The 20,060-nt window shown below is 42.7% G+C and overlaps 1 protein-coding gene across 3 annotated transcripts in view; it reads left to right on the forward strand.

Annotated features, from left to right (window-relative positions):
* Positions 1–15,333, forward strand: part of TSEN2 (tRNA splicing endonuclease subunit 2) — a 43,331-nt gene extending 27,998 nt beyond the window's left edge. Inside the window, exons 8-13 of one of the 3 annotated variants that reach the window (XR_004281819.1) lie at positions 1,856–1,994; positions 10,015–10,051; positions 10,590–10,701; positions 11,813–11,902; positions 12,881–13,014; positions 14,887–15,333. Coding sequence is in view for 1 of the 3 variants with exons in the window: in XM_032327665.1 (XP_032183556.1) it covers positions 1,856–1,994; positions 10,015–10,051; positions 10,590–10,701; positions 11,813–11,902; positions 12,881–12,940 (438 nt within the window). In the remaining 2 variants the exon portion in view is untranslated. Of the gene's footprint in view, positions 1–1,855; positions 1,995–10,014; positions 10,052–10,589; positions 10,702–11,812; positions 11,903–12,880; positions 13,773–14,886 lie in introns of those variants that run through there. The other 2 variants (XR_004281820.1, XM_032327665.1) reach the window with 2 other exon arrangements.
* Positions 15,334–20,060: the final 4,727 nt, after the last annotated feature.

Here is a 20,060-nt window from a genome sequence, read left to right on the forward strand (position 1 = left end):
TGGTTAGAATTAATACTTGAAGCTATGTGAAGGTATCTCCAAACCTGTTATTGTGTACTGTAGCTTGCTGCCCTCAGAAGAAAGTTCCACGAGAAGCTGATACCATGGCTTACTTTCTCGTAGAGACCTTGGGGGGCTGGGCACACAGGTAGAAAGGGAGACTTCACTGTACATTTTTATGCTTTGTGAATTTGGACCATGTGAATATAATATCTATTCCAAATAATTCAAATGAATTAAAAAGAGAAAGGTCAGCAGAGCAATAAATAGAATGGGAAAAGCATATTTTGTTTTGTTCTTGGGAGTGCATAATTTTATCATTCATCAAATTCCAATTATATAAATTCTTTTCAAGAGTATTCCAGTAGTTTGAAATGGGTGATGTTTGATGTTTGATGGGAGACTCATTTTCCCAGATGGTGGCCATTCTTTTTTTCTTTTTTTTTTTTTTTTAAAGATTTTATTTTTATTTGTCAGAGAGAGAGAGAGAGCGAGCACAGGCAGACAGAACGGCAGGCACAGACAGAGGGAGAAGCAGGCTCCCTGCCGAGCAAGGAGCCCGATGTAGGACTCGATCCCAGGACGCTGGGATCATGACCTGAGCCGAAGGCAGCTGCCCAACCAACTGAGCCACCCAGGCATCCCGATGGTGGCCATTCTTAACCCACCTTGCCTCCTCTCCTGGGCCTTAGTTGAAATTCTTGAGAATATTCCACTGCTACCTAGAATCCTCAGCCTCTGTAACATGGTGGGCTCTCCATACTGGAAGTTCAGCCTTCCTTATGAGACCGTTGCTTATTACAGGAGTGCTGAGTGTTTCTTTGCTTTGGAATTTAAAAGCCACACATGTATGGAGTTTCTACCTTAGGAACAATTAAAAGAAGAAGAAGAAGGAGCAGAAGAAAGGAAGAAAAAAAACTGTATTTCATATTTATGGATTTAAAATCTCAAGCTGAGACAAACTGAACAGGTTTCATTGACTAAGCCTTAAACCAACCGGAGAATTAAATGTTCCCAGAACCAAGCCATTCTCCGTCTCTTCATATCCTCCGTTAGGAACAGAATTCTCTTTAAAGCAGTTGCATTATTCATTTGTGCCATGAGATAAATTCTTTAGTTCCAAAGACTAAATGGGGCATCTTTTTTTTAAGCTTTTATAAAATTATATTTTGATTTCCTGAATGTGGCCTGACATACAGTAGCTACTCAACTTGGGTCAGTGAAATGTTTGGGACATCCTGCCCTCCAGCTTTGGCGGACTTGTCGCCCTCAAGCACCCGACACTCGCTCACTCCTCTCCCTGGAGTGTTCTCATGCAGCACCCACTGCCACCCCCAGTCCCCCTGCTGCCCCAGGTTCCCCCCATCCCTGCCACCCCCAGTCCCCTCTGTTGCCCCCAGTACCCCCAACCACCCCCTTCCACTTGGCTGCTTCCTCCTCATCTCAGATGTTGCTGTTGCATGGAGGCCCTTCCCAGAGCAGTGCTCTCTGATGGAAGTGAATATAAACCTCAGACAGGAGCTACATGATTCATTTTAAATTTCCTGGTAGCCGCATTGAAGGGGTTAAAAGAAAAAAAGTCTTATTATTTACAGAGTTTCTTGAACTCAATATATCATTCTTGTGTTCCTACCCAGTCTTTGAAATTCGCTGTGTATTTTCCACCTGAGGCCCATCTCCCTTCTGGCCTGTGTCTGGTGCTGCCACACTGGGTAGCACAGGCCTAGATTCTCTGTTAAGTCCCTTGGTCATGGGTGCTGTGTGTGTTTACTGCTGGTACAGATGTCAGTTCACTGGCTTGATGACGAGCAAATATATACATAATAATGCCCTTTTTTTCTTTCACCAACGTTAGGAGCCTTTAACAATCCTGAAGCTCTGGAAAGCTTTCACTGCAGTTCAGCCCACATTCAGGACTACATACATGGCATACCATTACTTCAGAAGCAAGGGCTGGGTGCCCAAAGTGGGACTTAAGTATGGGACAGATTTATGTAAGTACTTCCTGAATCGGTAGAATGCTGGTTCTCAGGGTGAAAACTGAATTGGTAATAAGTACTGTTGCTGGTTTTTTCCTAAAATGATACCTTCATTTTGGCTTAGATAAAAATATTTGGGTTGGGGTGGAGGGTTTGTCCAGAAGGAACGAAAAGGAAGTCTAAGGGGAAAGCCTGGAGATAGAAGCCTGTAGCCCCAAGTATTCAGGTTTTCTTCTCACCTGCTCTGTAATCTGAGAAAAGAGTTTTATATCCCTCATTCCCCTCCTCTCATTAGCCATGTGATTGTGGGCAGTCTCTTATCCTCTAGGCCTCAATTGTCTCATCTGACAAGTGAGAATGATCATACAATCCTAATAATCCCACCGATCCTTTGGTTGACCACTTACTATGTGTCAAGCATTTTAAAATTAATTATCTCATTTAATCCCTAAAGCAATCTTATGCGACTGATACTCTTATTATTTAATTTTTTTTCTGATTATGGTTGTGAGAGAATGGGTCATTTGCCCCTAATAGTTTCCAGGGTCAGCAACTTAACAGAGCTTGGCTTTGAATTCTGAAGCCCAGACTCTTAGAAACTGCCTCCTCTTATCTTGAAGTAAGGATTCTGGACCAGATGAGCACTTCAGTCAACAGATAATTACTGAGAGTCTTCCATGGGCCAGGTGTTCTTAGGGGCCAGGAATGCAGAGGTGAATGAGACTAACACAAAGCTGCCTTGATGGAGCTGCTTGCATTCTGGCTGGGGAGATGAATAAGCCAATAAGTAAATGTATAATGTAATTTCAGGGGCTATTACATACTAAGAAAAATAAAACAGAGTAAAGGGATAGAAAGTGAAGAAAATTAGTTAGGAAAGGACTCTGAAAAGATGTGACCACAATCAAAAATATGACCACAGTGAGGGAACAGGTCACTTGAGAATCTGGGGAAGAACAGGGTAGGCACAAAGTGAACAGCAAGTGCAGAGTCCCTCAGGCAGGAATGAGCTCGGTCAATCTCAGGAACAATGTAAAGACAGGGTGTCTAGAACTTAGAGATCCCAGGGAAGAGTGAAGAACATAGTAGGCACAAGGTAAAGAACAAGCACAAAAGCCCTGAGGCAGGGAAGTCTCAGGAACAGCATAAAGACAGTGTTTAGAATTTGGAGATCCCAGGGGAAGAGTGACTTGAGGTGATGTCTTTAAGTTGGGCTGACACAGAGCATGTAGGGCCTGGTGGTTTTTCTGGTGATTGGAAGTCTTGGGAGATTTTGAGCAAAGAAGTGTCTTGAAATGAACAGGACCCTCTGTCGTCTCTGTTACTAATGGACAGTGGGGTGGGTCAGGGACGAAAATGAAGCAGAGAGACTTAATTAGGAAAACTGAGCCCAACTAGCCCTACAGACAGATTGGATGTCAGAATTTCATTTAAGAGGAATCAGGGATGATGCCTGCATACCTGGAAAATGATTCTAGAGCACAGGAATGCCTTCAGATATAAATTTGGAGTTGTCATTAATGTAAGCAGCCCTCAAAGCCACAGGCCCAGGTGAGTGGACATAGGTCCTGGGGTCCCTTCCAGCACTTGTTTCACTGCTAAGTCCCTCAAACTCATTTTCTACATCTGCTAAGTGAGGGTGTTTCCTAGATGTTTTCAGAATTATGAGGCTCAAATAAAAATGTCAAGCTCTTTGAGAAATCTTCTGAGAAGTCATGGCCCTGAGGTCTTGTGAGCTGTGTCATATGCTTGTTTCATGTGTTCTGAGCCTTTTTTTTTTTTTTTTTTAACACACAGAACCAATTCAATTTTTTTAAATTTTAAGTGTTATAAAATTGTGCTTACCCTGAAATCATAGGATAGTCTTCAGGAGACCCTAGCATAAAATACTGTGTTTGTAGATTGGTGTGTTTTTCTGATCAAGAGTCCACCTCTTTCATTAAATTCTTTAGTGGGGAAGGAGGGTGTCAGCAGTCCAAAATAAAGGTTAAAGATTTCCTAATCCTCTAAGATAAATGGCTTCTTTTGTTTCTTCCATGCCTGGATTTCAGGTACAGATACACTGACTTAGGGTTAGCACACAAATGACCAGGATTAGCTTGAGATTAGCTTGCTGGGTTTCCACATAATTGTGTTCGCTACAGTTCACGATGCTTAAATAAGTTATGTGCCTGTTTCATTTTCCTTCATTGGCTTCCCACCCTGTTCTCCTTTTCATTCTCCTGTAAGAATAGCTGTTTGGTGCAAACGCTTGGCAGGTCTTCCTCAGCTTTCTCATTGTATGAGTGAAACTTGAGTTAGAATTTTCCAGTTAACAAGGCTGCCCGCTTACTTTCAGAGATGGCATGGGGCTAGCCAAAAGAGCTCTTTGGCCTCACAGCCAGCTCTTTCTCTTTACTGTGTGGCTTCAGGCAAGTTACTTCATCTCTCTGAGTGTCCATTTGCTCATCATATAACATGGATAACACCATCTTTACAAAAAATAAATTAAAAATTGCAGGGGAAGGGGGCCTTTGTTGAGTGCCTTCTAAGCATACCTGAGGTATGATCATGTATGATGACTGATGTATTTTCAATTATAAGCCATATTTGTGAAGTCATTTTTTTTTTAAAGATTTTTATTTATTTGACAGAGAGAGATCACAAGTAGGCAGAGAGAGAGAGAGAGAGAAGCAGGCTCCCCACTGAGCAAAGAGCCCGATGCGGGGATTGATCCTAGGACACTGAGATCATGACCTGAGCCGAAGGCAGCGGCTTAATCCACTGAGCCACCCAGGCACCCCGTGAAGTCATTTTTTTTATTAAATTTTTTTTTAAGATTTTATTTATTTATTTGACAGAGAGAGAGAGAGAGACAGCAAGAGGCTGGGGGTGGGGGGAATGGGAGAGGGAGAAGCTGGCTTCCCGCTGAGCAGGGAACCTGATGGAGGGCTCAATCCCAGGATCCTGGGATCATGACCTGAGCCAAAGGCAGAGGCTTAAAGACTGAGCCACTGAGGCGCCCCTGAAGAGTCATTTTTAAAACAAATCGCCTAATAGGGATGGTTGAAAGGACAGATTTTTTTTTTTTTAAAGAAATGAAACAACTGTTATTTCCCAACTCCCTGGAGGCCTTTGCCACAGCTGGGTCATATCATGTACTTTGAGCTGCTTGTATAATTAATGTGAGACCAGGTTTCTGGACCAGCAGCAACATGAGGGGTGTCTTCACATTTCCTGCTTTAGCAGGGGTTCATAAGCAGTGCTAGCCTGGGATAAGAGGAACAGCTTCCTGGGGTTTCTGGCTGGCTCAGCTGGTGGAGCGTGCAACTCTTGATCTCGGGGCTGTAAGTTGAAACCCCATGTTGGGTGTAGATATTACTTAAAATCTTTTTTTTAAAAAGAAAAGAAAAGAGAAACAGCTTCCTAAGCTTTTCCTCTGCTCTAGGCACAGGCGCTTGGTGCCCGAAGGTTTTTAACAATAATATTATTTTAATTTTAAGGGCCAGTGACCAAATCAGGCATACCCTAGAGCTGTTAACACAGGTTAAGCCCAGGACATCCCCTCATAACTATTGTTTCTGCTTAAAGAGGTAATGACCCATGACAAAGGGCCATTATGAAATTCACATCTTATCAGGAAACTCTTCCCTTGAATAAATCTTGTCAATCCCTTTTCATTCCAGGAGCAGTACTCGGAACAAATGATATGGATCTCAAATTGAGTGCAACTGCTGAGCTACTTGACCTTGATCACCCACTGGTGAAAACCAGATTAGAAACCAAGTGGGAGCCTTTCCTTATATTCCCCACCCAAAGGTTCCCACATCTGCTGGCTCTCATGGTGACCCAGCACCTTGCCTTGGTGCTTTTCTTCCCTCATCTTATTTAATCTTAATACTCCTGTGAGGCATATGGCATTCACTTCCTTTTATAAGACACTGGGGAAATTATAGTTTAGAAGGTTCAAGGAAGTTGCCAGGGGTCCCCCAGCAAGTAAGTGTGGAGGTTGGCTCTGTCTGGGTCCAAGCTCCGTGTGCTTCCACCACACCAGACTGCTTCTGCTGGCCAGAAATCTGAAAACCAGCTCCAGGTGTATGTTTTTTTTCTGACACATGAAGCTACTGGTTGATGTGACTGACTTAAGATCTAGTTACTCCTAAGCCTCCCTCCCACCCTGACTGAGTTGGGTCATGTAATTTCATAGCTGCCTATGAATTAGAAGTCTCAAGACAAGTGGAATGATGGGAGACGTTAGAAGCCAGCAGAGTACCTGGTTGCCAGAGACCAGAGGAGCCCTCCCTAGTCATGACACCCAGCTCAGAGACTGATAGCTGGTTCTGCATCCAGGAAGAGGCATCAGAGCAGCTCCTCTGTACTCACCACAAACAAAGAGCTGTGCCTTCTTCCCATGTCTTGGTTCTTTCCTAAACCACTCTCTTGGCTTATTTTTCCAGTTAAACATTTTAAATATTATTTATTTATTTGGCAGAGAGATCACAAGTAGGCAGAGAGGCAGGCAGAGAGAGAGGAGGAAGCAGGTTCCCTACTGAGCAGAGTACCTGATGTGGGGCTCCATCCCAGGACACTGAGATCATGACCTGAGGCGAAAGCAGAGGCTTAACCCACTGAGCCACCCAGGTGCCCCACATTTTAAATATTTTTATTAACATTTTCCACATCTGCTCACACAACCCATAGTATTTCTACATGCAACTCATGAGAATAGGGACATTCTCCTACATAACTATAACACCGTGCAACACCTGAGAGAAATCAGAACTTAGAGTATCATCAAAATACCAGAAAACTTAAATTTCTCTCTGTTGTCCCCAAAATGTCTTTTGCAGCTATGGGGATTTTGTTGTTGTTTTAATGCAGGCTCTACTCATAGTTCATGTATCACATCTGGTGTTAGGTTTCTCTTATTTTGCTAGGGTTGCCATAAGAGATTACCAAAGTCTGGGGGGCTTAAAACAACAGAAATTCATTTCCTCACAGCTCTGGAGGCTGGCAGTCTGCTGGGCAGTAGGAGACATTGATCCCTTGTATCGTGAGCGGCTAGTGGCACCGGGCGTCCCTCGGATTATGGTGGCATCACTCCAATCTCTGCAAAGAGCCCTTTCCAAAGAAGGCCACCTCCCAGATTCCAGGGATTAGGACGTGAATGTATCTTTTGGGGGCCACCATTCACCCCACCACAACCTCTTTAGCTTTTTTTTAAATCTATAACAGTTTTTCTACCTTGTTTGGTTTTCATGACTTTTTTTTTTTTTTTTTTTTTGAAGAGTCCTAGAGGATATCCCACATTCTAGATATGTTTGTTTCCTCAGGATTAGACTCTGGCTCACATTCTTTGGCTTGCGTCTGTGCTGTGGGTATTGTACCCCGTCAGGAGGTACTTAATGTCAAGCTGTCCCACTGTTGATGATATTAAGTTTGATTAGCTGGATAAAGTGACCATTATCATATATCCATTGTAAAATTGCGTATTTCCTTTTGTAATTGACAACGAATGGGTGGATGAGACTGTGCATATCTGCATCCCCAATAATTATAATGGTTGCCCAGATTGGTTTTTTCCCTGATCATTTTCTAATTCTGTCATTCCTTCCACATGCCATGTCTGGCTTACATTTATAAGAAGGAGCTTTCTCTTTTTCCCATTCTCTCAGACTTTGTTTTTTAATGCCCAGGATTTCTTAGACTTCGAAAGTTTTCATCTTTCTGCTTGAGAGGCATTTTTGTAAAACAATTTTATTGTTCACTCTGAAGACGCTGTCATCATTATGAATACTATCCCAGGTAGCATTTTGAACCCTCACTTTATGCCAGCCACTGTGCCGACAACTCTATCTTCAATTACTACCCCCAGATTTTATAAGAAGGAGATTGAAACACAAGGTGTTGTCATTTGGTCTTGATACTGAAAAGACTTGAACCTGGGTCTGATGCCGCTGTTCATGCTTGTCACTTGTAAGCTATACCACCAACCTTATCAGTCATCTGAAATGATCCAACTTAGGGGTGGAGGCTGCTTTCCAGCTATGTAATGTTCTAGTGTCCCAGAAGCATGTTAGAGATGTGTGCCTGATCGTAAGTAACGGTATTTGAGTGCTGGAAAAGATCTCAGTTGCCCCTTGTTCTTCATGTTGCAATTTTGGAAACTGAGGCTCAGAGATGTTAGTAACTTTTTTGAAGTCATACAACCATGAGTGGCAGAAACTGGGCAGGTAGCAAAACTCCTGAATTCAAGTTCATTCCAGTACATGGTTTCCTTCCCTACACCACATCTCAGAAAGCTGAGGATTGTATGTTAGGGTATTTACTTAAATTTGTCCCCTTAACACGCAGTGAGTTTGAGCTGACTTGCCAAATCCTTTAACTACAAATTTTTTTTTTTTTTAAGATTATTTATTTATTTATTTGACAGAGAGAGATCACAAGTAGGCAGAGAGGCAGGCAGAGAGAGGAGAGGAGGAAGCAGGCTCCCTGCTGAGCAGAGAGCCCAATGCGGGACTCGATCCCAGGACCCTGAGATCATGACCTGAGCCGAAGGCAGCGGCTTAACCCACTGAGCCACCCAGGCACCCTTAACTACAATTTAAATAGGAAATATCATAGTAAGAAGGAAACATGACCCTCGTAAATGTAGTCTAGGTGAAGGATTGCTGTGATGTCCATGGGCCTAGGGGTTACTACTCATGCTGTCAAGTTGGCTCTGAGCTTGCTGAGCCTAAGGGAAATGTGATTAGCTACAGTACTGGCATGGCCAAAAAGGAAAGTTTTCTCAGTTCCTCAAAGGATAAAAAGCTTTCCTGCATTGATTTTGCACTGGGGATAGTCACAAGCTTATAGATATAATTGTGTATTAGTAAAGATAATTTTATACCTGTAGTTACATATAAACCCCAGATCTCAGAGGCTTAACAACAGAAGTTAATTTTTCATGTGCAATCCGAAAACTGGTATCTCTGAGTGGTGATGCAGATCAACTCCCAAAGGTGCTTCAGGAGTCTAGCCTTCTTCCTTATGCCTCCGTGGTCTTCACCAGATGGCTTTGAAGGTCATCTTCTAAAAGGACTAAGTACAGGCTTGGTACATGGCAGGGTCTTATGGGCCAGCCTGGCTGCTTGGGAGACTGAGAGACATGATCTAGCCACGTGCCTAGAAAGAGAGGGAATGAGTTTGGTAAACAGACTTGCCACAGACTTTGTGCCTCTGAAGGGTTCCCTATGCAGTTCAAGATTCTCCAGGTCAGAGTCCTTGCCCCAGGCTTTTGTGGGCACTGGCTTTCGACCTCCACAGATTGACTTAGAAGGGCAGACTCATCTCCAAATGGCCTGTATGATTACGTGACTGTTTTCCCCACCTGACTGAATTTCTTAAAAAGTAGTGATGATTCTTACTCATCTCTAGCACCAAAACTCCAGCCAGCTTGTACCTGGCTGGAGTAGCTCAGACCCTTTGAATTACTTTGATTTGAAATTAATAACAAAATATTGGTCAACATTATATGTACTTTGCATTTTTCTTTTAAGATTTTATTTATTTATTTGACAGAGATCACAAGCAGGCAGAGAGGCAGGCAGAGAGAGAGGAGGAAGCAGGCTCCCCGCTGAGCAGAGACCCCCCCGATGCCGGGGTTGATCCCAGGACCCTGGGATCATGACCTGAGCCGAAGGCAGAGGCTTTAACCCACTGAGCCACCCAGGCCCCCCTGTACTTCGCATGTTTAACGTCATTTCACATTCTCACTCTGGAAGAGTGTAAGACAAGAGGCAAGACCAAAATCACTTGTATTTGAATTTGGATTTCATTTGTGAGGTGAGGGTGAGATAAAATTGTTAGGATCCTGGCCACAGATTTGCTTTACTAATTGCTTTTTGTTCCAGGGGAAGAAAACAGTTTGGGTTTTAAAAATAGACCACAGGGCATATTGCAGATTACCCATATACAGATAATTGGGTATTTATGTCTCTTTAGAGAAGAGAAAATGCCACTAATAAGATTTTGATTTCAAGTGGTTATACATTTTCTTTCTTTTTCTTTGCAGTGTTGTATCGAAAAGGCCCTCCATTTTACCACGCAAGGTTTGGAGTGATTTTTAAATAAGTTTATCGTTTAAAGGAACAGGAGGAAATTTCTGTCTTCCAGTGTAATTTTCAGTGCCACAGAAACTATTACAGTCATGTTTCTCTTGACCTATTAGGAATAGATGCTCTAAATCTGTGCCTTATACACTAACATTGTTATACTATATGCAAAATAATGAATAGGTTATGACAAATGTGTTGTATGTAGAGTTACACTTTTAGTTAATCTATTGCAGTAATTGTTCATCTTAATATCAGTGAGTGTTAATATCTAAACAGTTAAGTGAATTCATGGCTTTCTTATTGGAAGCAACATTTCTGTTCTCTCCTTGTCAGTGTTGAGATGAGCCTGAAAGTTTTTAATGTAAAGCAAACGTTTTCATTAATACTTTTCCCAATAACTTGCAAGGACATTTAGGATTAGATGATGTATGTTTTGTTTTCTGTATCTTTGTACTTGGTAGAATAAGCATTATTCATTTAAAGAGGTTGATTTCATGCTGTTTATTTTTATAATGCCTTCTGTGTCTTCCAGTTACTCTGTCATTATTGAGTTGGTCGATGACAATTTTGAGGGCTCTCTTCGCAGACCTTTCAGTTGGAGGTCACTGGCTGCCTTGAGCAGAGTTTCAGTTAATGTCTCCAAGGTAACAACATCAGCTTTCACATTCATGTGTCCGTTAAAATGGTTGGATTTTTTTTTTTTATTAAATGTAATAGAATCATAGAAGTCATCTGTAGGAACTTCACACCTGCCAGCGAGAAGGGGCTAGAAGCTGACCTCCTCTCACTTTCCCTGTCATCACCCACTCGTGCTGAGCTCCAAGAATTGAGCTTCAGAGTTTCCTGTAGTGATTGATGTAGGTGGGCCTTGCCTTCCTCCCCAGAGGTGCTGTCAGCACATGCTCAACAGTCACTCACACACATTCACAAGGGAGTCAAAACATTGGTAAATTTCTTTTCAGAGCTAGCAGATCTCTTGAAGAGAAAGGAAGGATATTAATTAATATTTATGGCTGAACACTGTACGTGTTTTCTCACCACCGTGTTGTTATCCTCATCGCTAAGGGTGAGGAATCAATCAGAATCAGATCCTGAGTGACAAAGCCAAGATCACACAGCTTATATGCAGAATTGGGATTTAAACCCACAGTCATCCAACTGCCTGGTTGTGTTCTGCTGGATTCTGCAGCCATCAAGATAGGCGGGAAATTTCATCTTACACCAGAACTACTAAGGATGAAAGCTTTGTGTGTTCTCTGTCATCCAAAAGTTTGCTAACTGAACACAGATTGTGAACCCCCTCTGGCTGTGTCCCAGTGCTCTTGGAGGTGCGGTGGCAGGGGAGACCAGAAGGTCCAGCAGAGGCCAGGTGGAAACAATCTTGAGTCCAGGTTAAGTTGCTTATGCATGGCCTATAAAAAGCAACATTGTCTGTTAGAAATAGGGAGTCTATACTGCTTTTAGTACTTTTAGACCCACTTTATGGGACTTGTTGCATATATTTAATATTTTAAATACTGGGTTTATAACCCATATATTTGCTTTATTTGCATTCTCTTGCCATGTCCACAATGACTAAATGGCAGGTCCTTAGTCTAGCTCTCAGGCCCAGTCATGTTCCTAGGAGGTAATCAATGTGCTTTGTAAGTTTCCAAGAGCGCACGATGGGAGGGAATGGAGCCTGCCTGCATTTCCTGCACCGAAATTTATGTTGTTATTGTGTGGAATGTGGACATTTTCTTCATCTCTCAATAGGAACTGATGCTGTGCTACTTGATTAAACCCTCTACCATGACTAACAAAGAGATGGAGTCCCCAGAATGTATGAAACAAATTAAAGTTCAGGTAGGTAAACTCAGAGACAGACTCATGGCATCCCAAAGATTCCATCCATCATATTGTGTCATCTGGAACATGTGGTCCCAAGAAAAAAAATGAAAACCATCTTTCTTTGGTAACAGGAAGCCCCCGCAGAGGCCCTCTCCCTGCTGAGCCCACTCTCACTCCTCCGTAATTCCTGCTGCCACTTTATCTGCTGTGTCATTTGGCTTCCGTTATTCCCCACCATCCAGCTGATGCTGCTTTTACAGACGGCCTGGGACCTCCTAGCCGGACCTCCCCCAGGTCTCAGTCCCAGAAACTAAAGTGGTGCTGCTAACTCACTCCCCCACTTGAACTTCTTGTCTGGCTTCTGAGTCTTCTGGCAGGTGTTCTCCGCCACGGCGGCCATCCTGTTACCCAGTATTAGTGACTATTTCTGCCCCTCGCCCTGCCTGTGACTGCTCCCCCACATCCAGCATATTGTCAGTTTTCTTTGTCTCTCACCTTGCACCCTTTCTTGTTCGCACTGCTCTGTCCTGCTGCAGCCTTGCCAGCCAGCCCCAGTGCCCGTGCCTCATCTGAGCAGTTTTCCCTGCTCGCACCCCCTAGGTTAGCTGTTCTTCGTGTGCCAGCCCAGCCCACTGCTCCCTTCTCAGTGCTGGCCTGGATATACCAGCACAGTCTCAGAGCTGGTTCTAATGGTAAAGGCTCGCTTTCATACCGGCACTCCTGTTCCTGCAATGTGCTAATGGAATACCACTGCCAACACAAGTTTAGCTTTTAAAATCTTGGTGTGATTACGGTAGATGGTATTTGCATGGAAGGTGTGTATTGCTACCTTCCCCTTAGCCCCAGGTGTTTCAGTGACAAGGAATGGGAGTGGATATCATCATTCTATAGACGGTTCTTTGTGAAATGTTGCTGTGATCCCACAGGCCTAGCATGTTCTTTCATTTATGTTCTTGAAATTTTTAGTCACCTTTTTATTTTCATCGGTTACAGGAGGTGATTCTAAGTCGTTGGGTTTCTTCACGAGAGAGGAGTGACCAAGATGAACTTTAACGATTCAACCTCAGAATTCTGCTTTATCAACAAATGCTATTGAGTCTCCTACAGTAAGCCAAGTTCAGTGTGAGGTAGAGTCCTCTTATTATAATCGCCTGATAATTGAAAAGTTTTAAAGGGCATAGCAGTCCCAGCACCAAGAAGCAGTTAGTATTTTACAAGATAAGATTACACAGGGGAGAAAAAAGAGCCCCTTGCTGGCCTCAGATTCTGTCCTTGGGTCAGTAACTGACTCCCGCCTGATTTTGAGCAGCTTGTCTGTGGGCCGGGGTCCTCATCCATTCAGTAAGCAGTTGTGACTAGATGAGTCCCAAGAGGACTCTCCCGGCAGCAGGGAAATTCTGTTACTCTCTGATTTTACTTGAAAATGACAGTAGTTTACATTTATGTGGCATAGAACAGTTTCCCAAACACTCGTACACGTGTGTCTCTTATAACTCACCTCCATGCCGTTCCTGAGAGAGTGCCAGAAAGGAGATTTGGGGATTGTAAGGCTCTGTATTCTGTTATGTTAAAGGGAACAAATAATGTGTATCTTACCTTATCTAAGAACCTGAACCAATTACTCAAACGCTTAAAAATCTGTTTAATAACTGTCAAGGATTTTCATGTCATAAAGCCTTTAAAACCTAATCTTTAGCTCTCCACAAACTCACTGATGGACATGCTTGTGTATAGTACACAACAGTATTGTACAGTATTAGAGAAAAATTGCATCGTGCTTCAGTGAACTTGTTATAAAATTTTTAAAATGTAGTGAAATAATGTATGGAGTTACATAATGAATGCAGTTAGCATTTGGTAAAACACAATAAACCAAGCCTTTTTCCGATTGCTTGCGTACCATTGAAGGTTTGCAGGGTGGCGGCGGGGGTGAGGGGCAGACGAGCAGGGGAGAGGACAGTATTGGTGTGAGGGAAACAAATGTCAGATTCGTCCGTTGTCCAAATTCACGACACTGGCAGACAGGCTTCTTCTTGGCACTTAATATCCCAGAAGTGGATGGTACGAGCTGGAAGCTGAGAGATGACTGAGATGGGAATCTGTGTGCATTCCTCGGCCGGTGCTGCTTGTAGCTGTGTGTGTTAACACGGTGCTTCTGTTCACAGCAGGATCCTGCTCCCTCACCCGAGAATCTTTGTATCTGCATGGCCTCCGTTTTAAAGATTTGGCATTCAAATGAAGGAGGTTGTCCACTTTTTCCCCTGCCTCAGACCAATAATGATCATCACTTTGAAAGAGTCTCTTAGTTCTAAGTCCTTGCTCTTCATTAGTGATGCTAATACTTCAATATTTTTACTACCCGCTTTGCTTTCTCCAGGCTCCTTAGCAAAGTAAAAGACTTGGCTTTGAAGCAGCACCCTCTCAAAACCCTGATGGTCAGCAAAATTTCTGGAGCCATTTTTTTCCCTATTTCATCTGTCATTGGTGGTGATGTTTCTCTCCAAGCCTGATCAGTGTATCATGTGCCTTTTTGGTAAAAACTCTACCATGAATCCTTCATCAAAATCTTGTCCTGTGAGCACTCCACGTCATGTATCTTATCATCAGCTAATGTGTCTTCAAGGTTGTGGGGACCTCCTTCATGTAACGGTCACATTAAAGATGCAGAAAAGCCACAAGACTACACAGGTATTATTTCTAACTGAAGGCTCTAGAAGAATGTTCAAAAGCATCATCTTTAGACCAGCCTCTTAGAAAAGATTTTCCTTCTTCAGGTCCACAGTGTGAATGTCCTGTAGCAGCCCGTGCGCTCTTCAGCATTACCCAGGAGCCCTGGGGTTCTGGAATGATGTACCACAAAGGTTTTGGTTTACATGAGCCTCACAGTTACCAGCCAAAAGAGTAGGATTAGCTTATCTGTAGATGCATTATGTCCTGGAACTTTTTTCTCGCCTTCTGAAATAAATGTAACAGATGGCGTGTGTTTTCTTTTTAAAAAGCTCAGGTTGAGCAAGATTGGAAATTTGTTCTGTGATAAAACCACCTTCAGGCATGGCTGTGGTTCACTGGGGGAGATGCTGCTGCCTCACTGAAAATGGAAGTTGCTTCACCTGCTCTCTTCAAAGTGTGTTTATGTGGCTCTTAAATCATGAACCTTCCAGGCTTGCTTCAAAACGAATTCTTCACCAAATCCTCCCTCTGCTCCAGCACTTTCCAGCCCTCCCAAGGCATCTAAGCTGCCCATTGTAGCAACATGTGCTTAGGGGCATCGCGCTGACCAGTTGTGCACCCTCCATACAAGGACTTCACTGGCTTTATAAAAGTAGCATGCCACACTCAAGAGCACCATCAAACTTTGTGGAACCAACACTTTTTCCAAGTTCTGTTTTGTCACCCAGTGCAAAAAACCATACGCAAATAAAGGGAGAACACGTGTTTGGACAGGATTCTTTTATATGATCACCTTTCTCAATATATTATCACTTTTTTTTTCTTCTAAGGGGATTTCCTAGGCCTTTAAAACTCACCTACTTTCTTTTCTTTTTTTTTTTTTTTTTAAGATTTCTATTTATTTATTTGACAGAGCACAACTGAGGGGAGTGGGAGAGGGAGAAGCAGGCTCTCCACTGAGCAGAGAGCCCAATATGGGACTCGATCCCAAGACCCTGGGATCATGACCCGAGCCAAAGGCAGACACTTAACACTTAACCAGCTGAGTCACCCAGGTACCCAAAACACTTACTTTCTTCATGAGCTTTTCCATTTCCATAAGAGACATTTTTACTCAATAAAGCGGGGGAAATGATGTGACCATACGCCACCATCCAAACAGCACAAGCATTGGGTGGTCAGCTAAGACTAGCACAGGCTGTGTGCTTCAGGCACTAGTTGAGTGATTTTTCTGCAGACTCAGACTCATTTTGGGGTCAGTAGGTGGGGGTAGCCAATATGGAATACCATTTTTTTTGAAAAATTATTATAGCAAAAAATATATATTATTATAGCAAATAAATAGTGGAGGTTAAGATGGGGCAGACACCTGTGTTCATGCTTCTCCCATAACAGACTTTTGAGTTTCTGCCCTAGGACGAAGGTTTTGCGTCTCAGAGATGTGACCACCACACACCACCGCCACCAAGTGCAAGTGGAGGACTTGACCTGAGAGCTCTCGGTCCTGGGTTTAGTGCCTTTACAAGATCTCCACAGCAGAAGTGACACCGGCTTAGAAAAACATGTGAAATCAGAAATACAGCACAGATGACTTTCAGTTGCTTCCAGCCATGCGGATTCATTTGGTGGGGGGTTGAGGGTGGACAGGAAGCACTCTTGTAAGAACCACCATACCTACCATCTGTTAAAGCAGTTATTTGAGTAGTTGATTATTTTACGATGATTCTCTTAGCTTCCATTTTAGAGGCTGACATTTTCTGACCTCATTCCCAAACCAAAGTGAAATAGTAAAATCTGTGGCTCTGCTGGCCTAAGTTCTCCTATAAGGAGATTGAGTTCTAGAAGGTGGTTAGTTGATAACATTACGCTTGGCAGGGATTAAACCAGCATGAATGGGGCATAGTTTTAGGCAGGTTTACCAGGGTGGGGTTAGTTAAGTTTCTCTTCCTTTTTGAACATAGTCTGCAAGTCTGAAAAGTCACTGTTATTTACGGAATAAAATTTTGTCCTTTTCCCCCCTTATTGTTAAGGCATTTTTGTTGTTTTTTAAGTTACTATTTACTTAAATGTGATTTTTAACTTAGTTTTCTCTTTGTCGGGGAGTACATGGGTTAAAAAGAAATGAGGTGTCTTCTCACATTCACCTTCCATTTATGATTGTACTAACAGAGTTGAGTTTTTAAAAATCTGATTATAGACTCCAATAATTAAACCATGAATGTTAACTTCCTTAAAACTACCTGAGGTCATTTCTAAAATTGAGAGATACCCCTCAATTTGGGTGCCTCAGTCCATTAAGCTGCCAGCTTTTCATTTCAGTTCAGGTTGTGATCTCATGGGTCGTGGGGTCCAGCCCCGTGTCAGACTCTGCACTCAGCAGGGAGTCTGCTTGAGTTTCCCTCTACCCCTCTCCCCACTCTTGCTATCACTGTGTGTCTCTCTCTAAAATAAATCTTCAAGAAATAAAAGTAAACCCCTCGATTTATCTCAAATCTTTGTTTTCTTGTATCTAAGCTGAAAAAACTTAGTCTGCTATTTTGTGAAATCCAGGGATGCCTTAAGAATACATAAGATGAAAACACATCTGAAACTCTTAGAGGTATTTTTTTCACTATTTTTTTAAGTGAAAGGTTGCAAGAATTTGATTTTTTTTTAGAATCTTTACATCTTCAGAAATAATATTATGCAGGTAGAAATTCTTCCTCCTAACTTTTATTATTTTTTTAAGAGTTATTTATTTATTTAAGAGAGGGTGGTGGGGGTGGTTAAGAGAGAATCTCAAACTCCATGCTGAGTACAGAGCCCGACATGGGGCTCGATCCCATAATTCTGAGGTCATGACCTGAGCCAAAATCAAGAGTCAGATTGCTTAACTAACTGAGCCAGGTGCCCCTCTTCTTCCCAACTTCTAAATGGCCCATTCTGATAAACTGGAATCAGAAAAACCTGGGTCTAAATTCCATGTCTACATTGGAAACAGTGGTGACCTTGAGAGCCTTGCCTCTGAACCTTAGTCTGCTCACCTGTGAAACAGGGATAATTACTATCTGCTGAGTGTGTTTTGCAAACTAGATGAAATGACCAGTGAAAGGGTCTGGCACGTCTCGGGTATACTTTTTTCCCTTTCAGAGGAACCGAAAATGTAAGCTCAGCCATAATTGTTTTCTCTAGGAGATGCGTAGCCAATTTTTATGCCATGGTAGGTGACAGTAAAGTAGTTTGAGGGAAAGTAGTGAAGATAGCTCTGGAGATGGCAAGAGTGGTAGTAAGCATCTCCTGCACCAAGGAAGCCAGACACAGCTATTGTGTGAATGTGGTTTTTTTGTTTAAATACTGTTTATTGGTTTTTCCTGGTGGTAGGAATAATTCATCAATGCTCCAAAGGCTTTGGGAAGATGCCTTTGGGTGGATCAGTTTAGACTTTCAGATGAGGAACACTGAGGCCAACTTTACGACATTGCTGTGAAAAGGAGCCCAGCAATTGGCCACTGCGGCCATTGCGTGGCGTTGGTGGGGACTAGGTGTGTGCCCCAGGGCAGCACGGGACAAGGGTGCTGAGATGCAGAGGCACGTTGTTGGGAGTGCCAGCGAGAACTCCTCTGGGAAGCGGAGTTGGTGCCGATGCTGAATTGCCTTGTACTTCTGTTAGCATTTAACTGTTATGATAAAAGAAACTTAATGGAAGGAGTCTCAGGTAATAATTCTGCAAAACTAAGCAACATTGCCATCTATTGGTATTATTTCAATGCTGAATTTCCTTTGTTAGGGGTAAAGCTTATAGGGTCGTGCTCTGATTTGTATGAGAGGGAATTTGTGGCCTCCTGAAGTGAAAAAAGAAATAGGGTGACTACTGCTATGGTCACCCCCAGGTTGGAGAGCAGCCCCTAAAACAGGCGTTGGGGACCCTGAAAGCTTTGTTTGAAAATCAAGTGAAGCATAAGAGAAAGCATGAACTTGGTATTTCTAGCATTAACCATTCTTATTTTATCTGAATTGTTTTGCGACATTTATTTCCTTTCCATATTTGAATGTCAAAGCAAAATCTTTATTTTCTCCTTTATCTTCTCTAATGATGGCAAATCTGTGACCCAGTTGCCACAAATCCCAGATACCACTGGCTGCTTTCAGATTGCCGGGTGACCCAGGGAGTTAAGTGCACAGCCTTTGCAGTCATACCTAGGTCTGATCTCTGGTTTTCCCACTATGTGTCTTTGGGCAAGTCATTTCTTGTTTCCCTTTTCATCTGTAAAAAGGCATATTGTTAGTACCTACCTCACAAGATGGTCTTAAGGATCAAAAGGGAAGAAAGAGGAAGAAATTTACTCAGGTGTGGAATCCTTAATGATACCCATTAAGTGCAGCTGCTCTGATTATCAATAATTGGGAAACAGCTAGACCAGGGAAGTAGAGTCCTAAAACAGTGTGCTAAGAGAATAGGGACAAATTGGAATATTTCCCAAACTCAACACTTTTTTCATCTTTACCCGGTTGAAGTCTTTATGACTTCTTGAACGCCACAGAATAGTAAGCATGATTCTGTTTAAAGTGGCATCATATTCTGAGTGGGAGGTTTTGGTTTTCTTAAAAGTACCTGAACCTATAGATGGAAATGATGTACTATGCCTTTTTTCCCCCACTGAAGTTACCAAGTGCTGAAACTTTACCCAAATGCCTCTTTGGAAACAGGCCTTAAAGATCTGTAGCAAGTTTTCTAAATATCTTTATTATGAGTAAATTATTGGTTCTGTGAAGGTGGATTTGGTTTTCAGAAAGTAGACATCTTTATTTGGTGCCGTAGCTGGGGAAATTAGCCGTGGTGGTAAATCACATTTGGTCAAAAACAAACTGAATTCTGGAAGCAGTTTCCAGAGAAGAACAATGAAATGTTTTCTCCTTGGCTATTTAAAGTTAAATAATCATTTGGGTGTAGGAATTTTTTTTTTTTTAAGATTTATTTATTTATCCATTTGACAGATAGAGGTCACAAGTAGGCAGAGAGGCAGACAGAGAGAGAAGGGGAAGGGAAGCAGGCTTCCCGCTGAGCAGAGAGCCCGTGGGATCATGAACCGAGCTGAAGGCAGAGGCCTCAACCCACTGAGCCACCCAGGCGCCCCGGGTATATGAATTCTGATGTGGTTGTTAAAAAATCACCTCACTTCTTCATAATTCCTCATCCCAGTTATCCCCTTCTTCCCCCTGAAGGTATTAAAGAAAGAAGTTGACCTTTCATTGTGTTCTTCCTGAATTCTGTACTTATTTATTTAGTTTTAAGATTTCATTTATTTATTTGACAGTAAGAGATGGAACACAAACTGGGAAAGCGGAAGAGGGAGAAGCAGGCTTCCTGCTGGGCAGGGAGCCCGATGCAGGGCTCAATCCCAGAATTCCAGGATCACGACTGAGCCAAAGGCAGATGCTTAACAACTGAGCCACACAGGTGCCCCCTGAATTCCATACGTAAAGTAGACAGAGGAGGGGCACCTGGCTGGCTCAGTCAGAAGCA

Source organism: Mustela erminea, chromosome 1 (genome assembly GCF_009829155.1).
Source record: "Mustela erminea isolate mMusErm1 chromosome 1, mMusErm1.Pri, whole genome shotgun sequence".
NCBI lineage: Eukaryota > Metazoa > Chordata > Mammalia > Carnivora > Mustelidae > Mustela > Mustela erminea.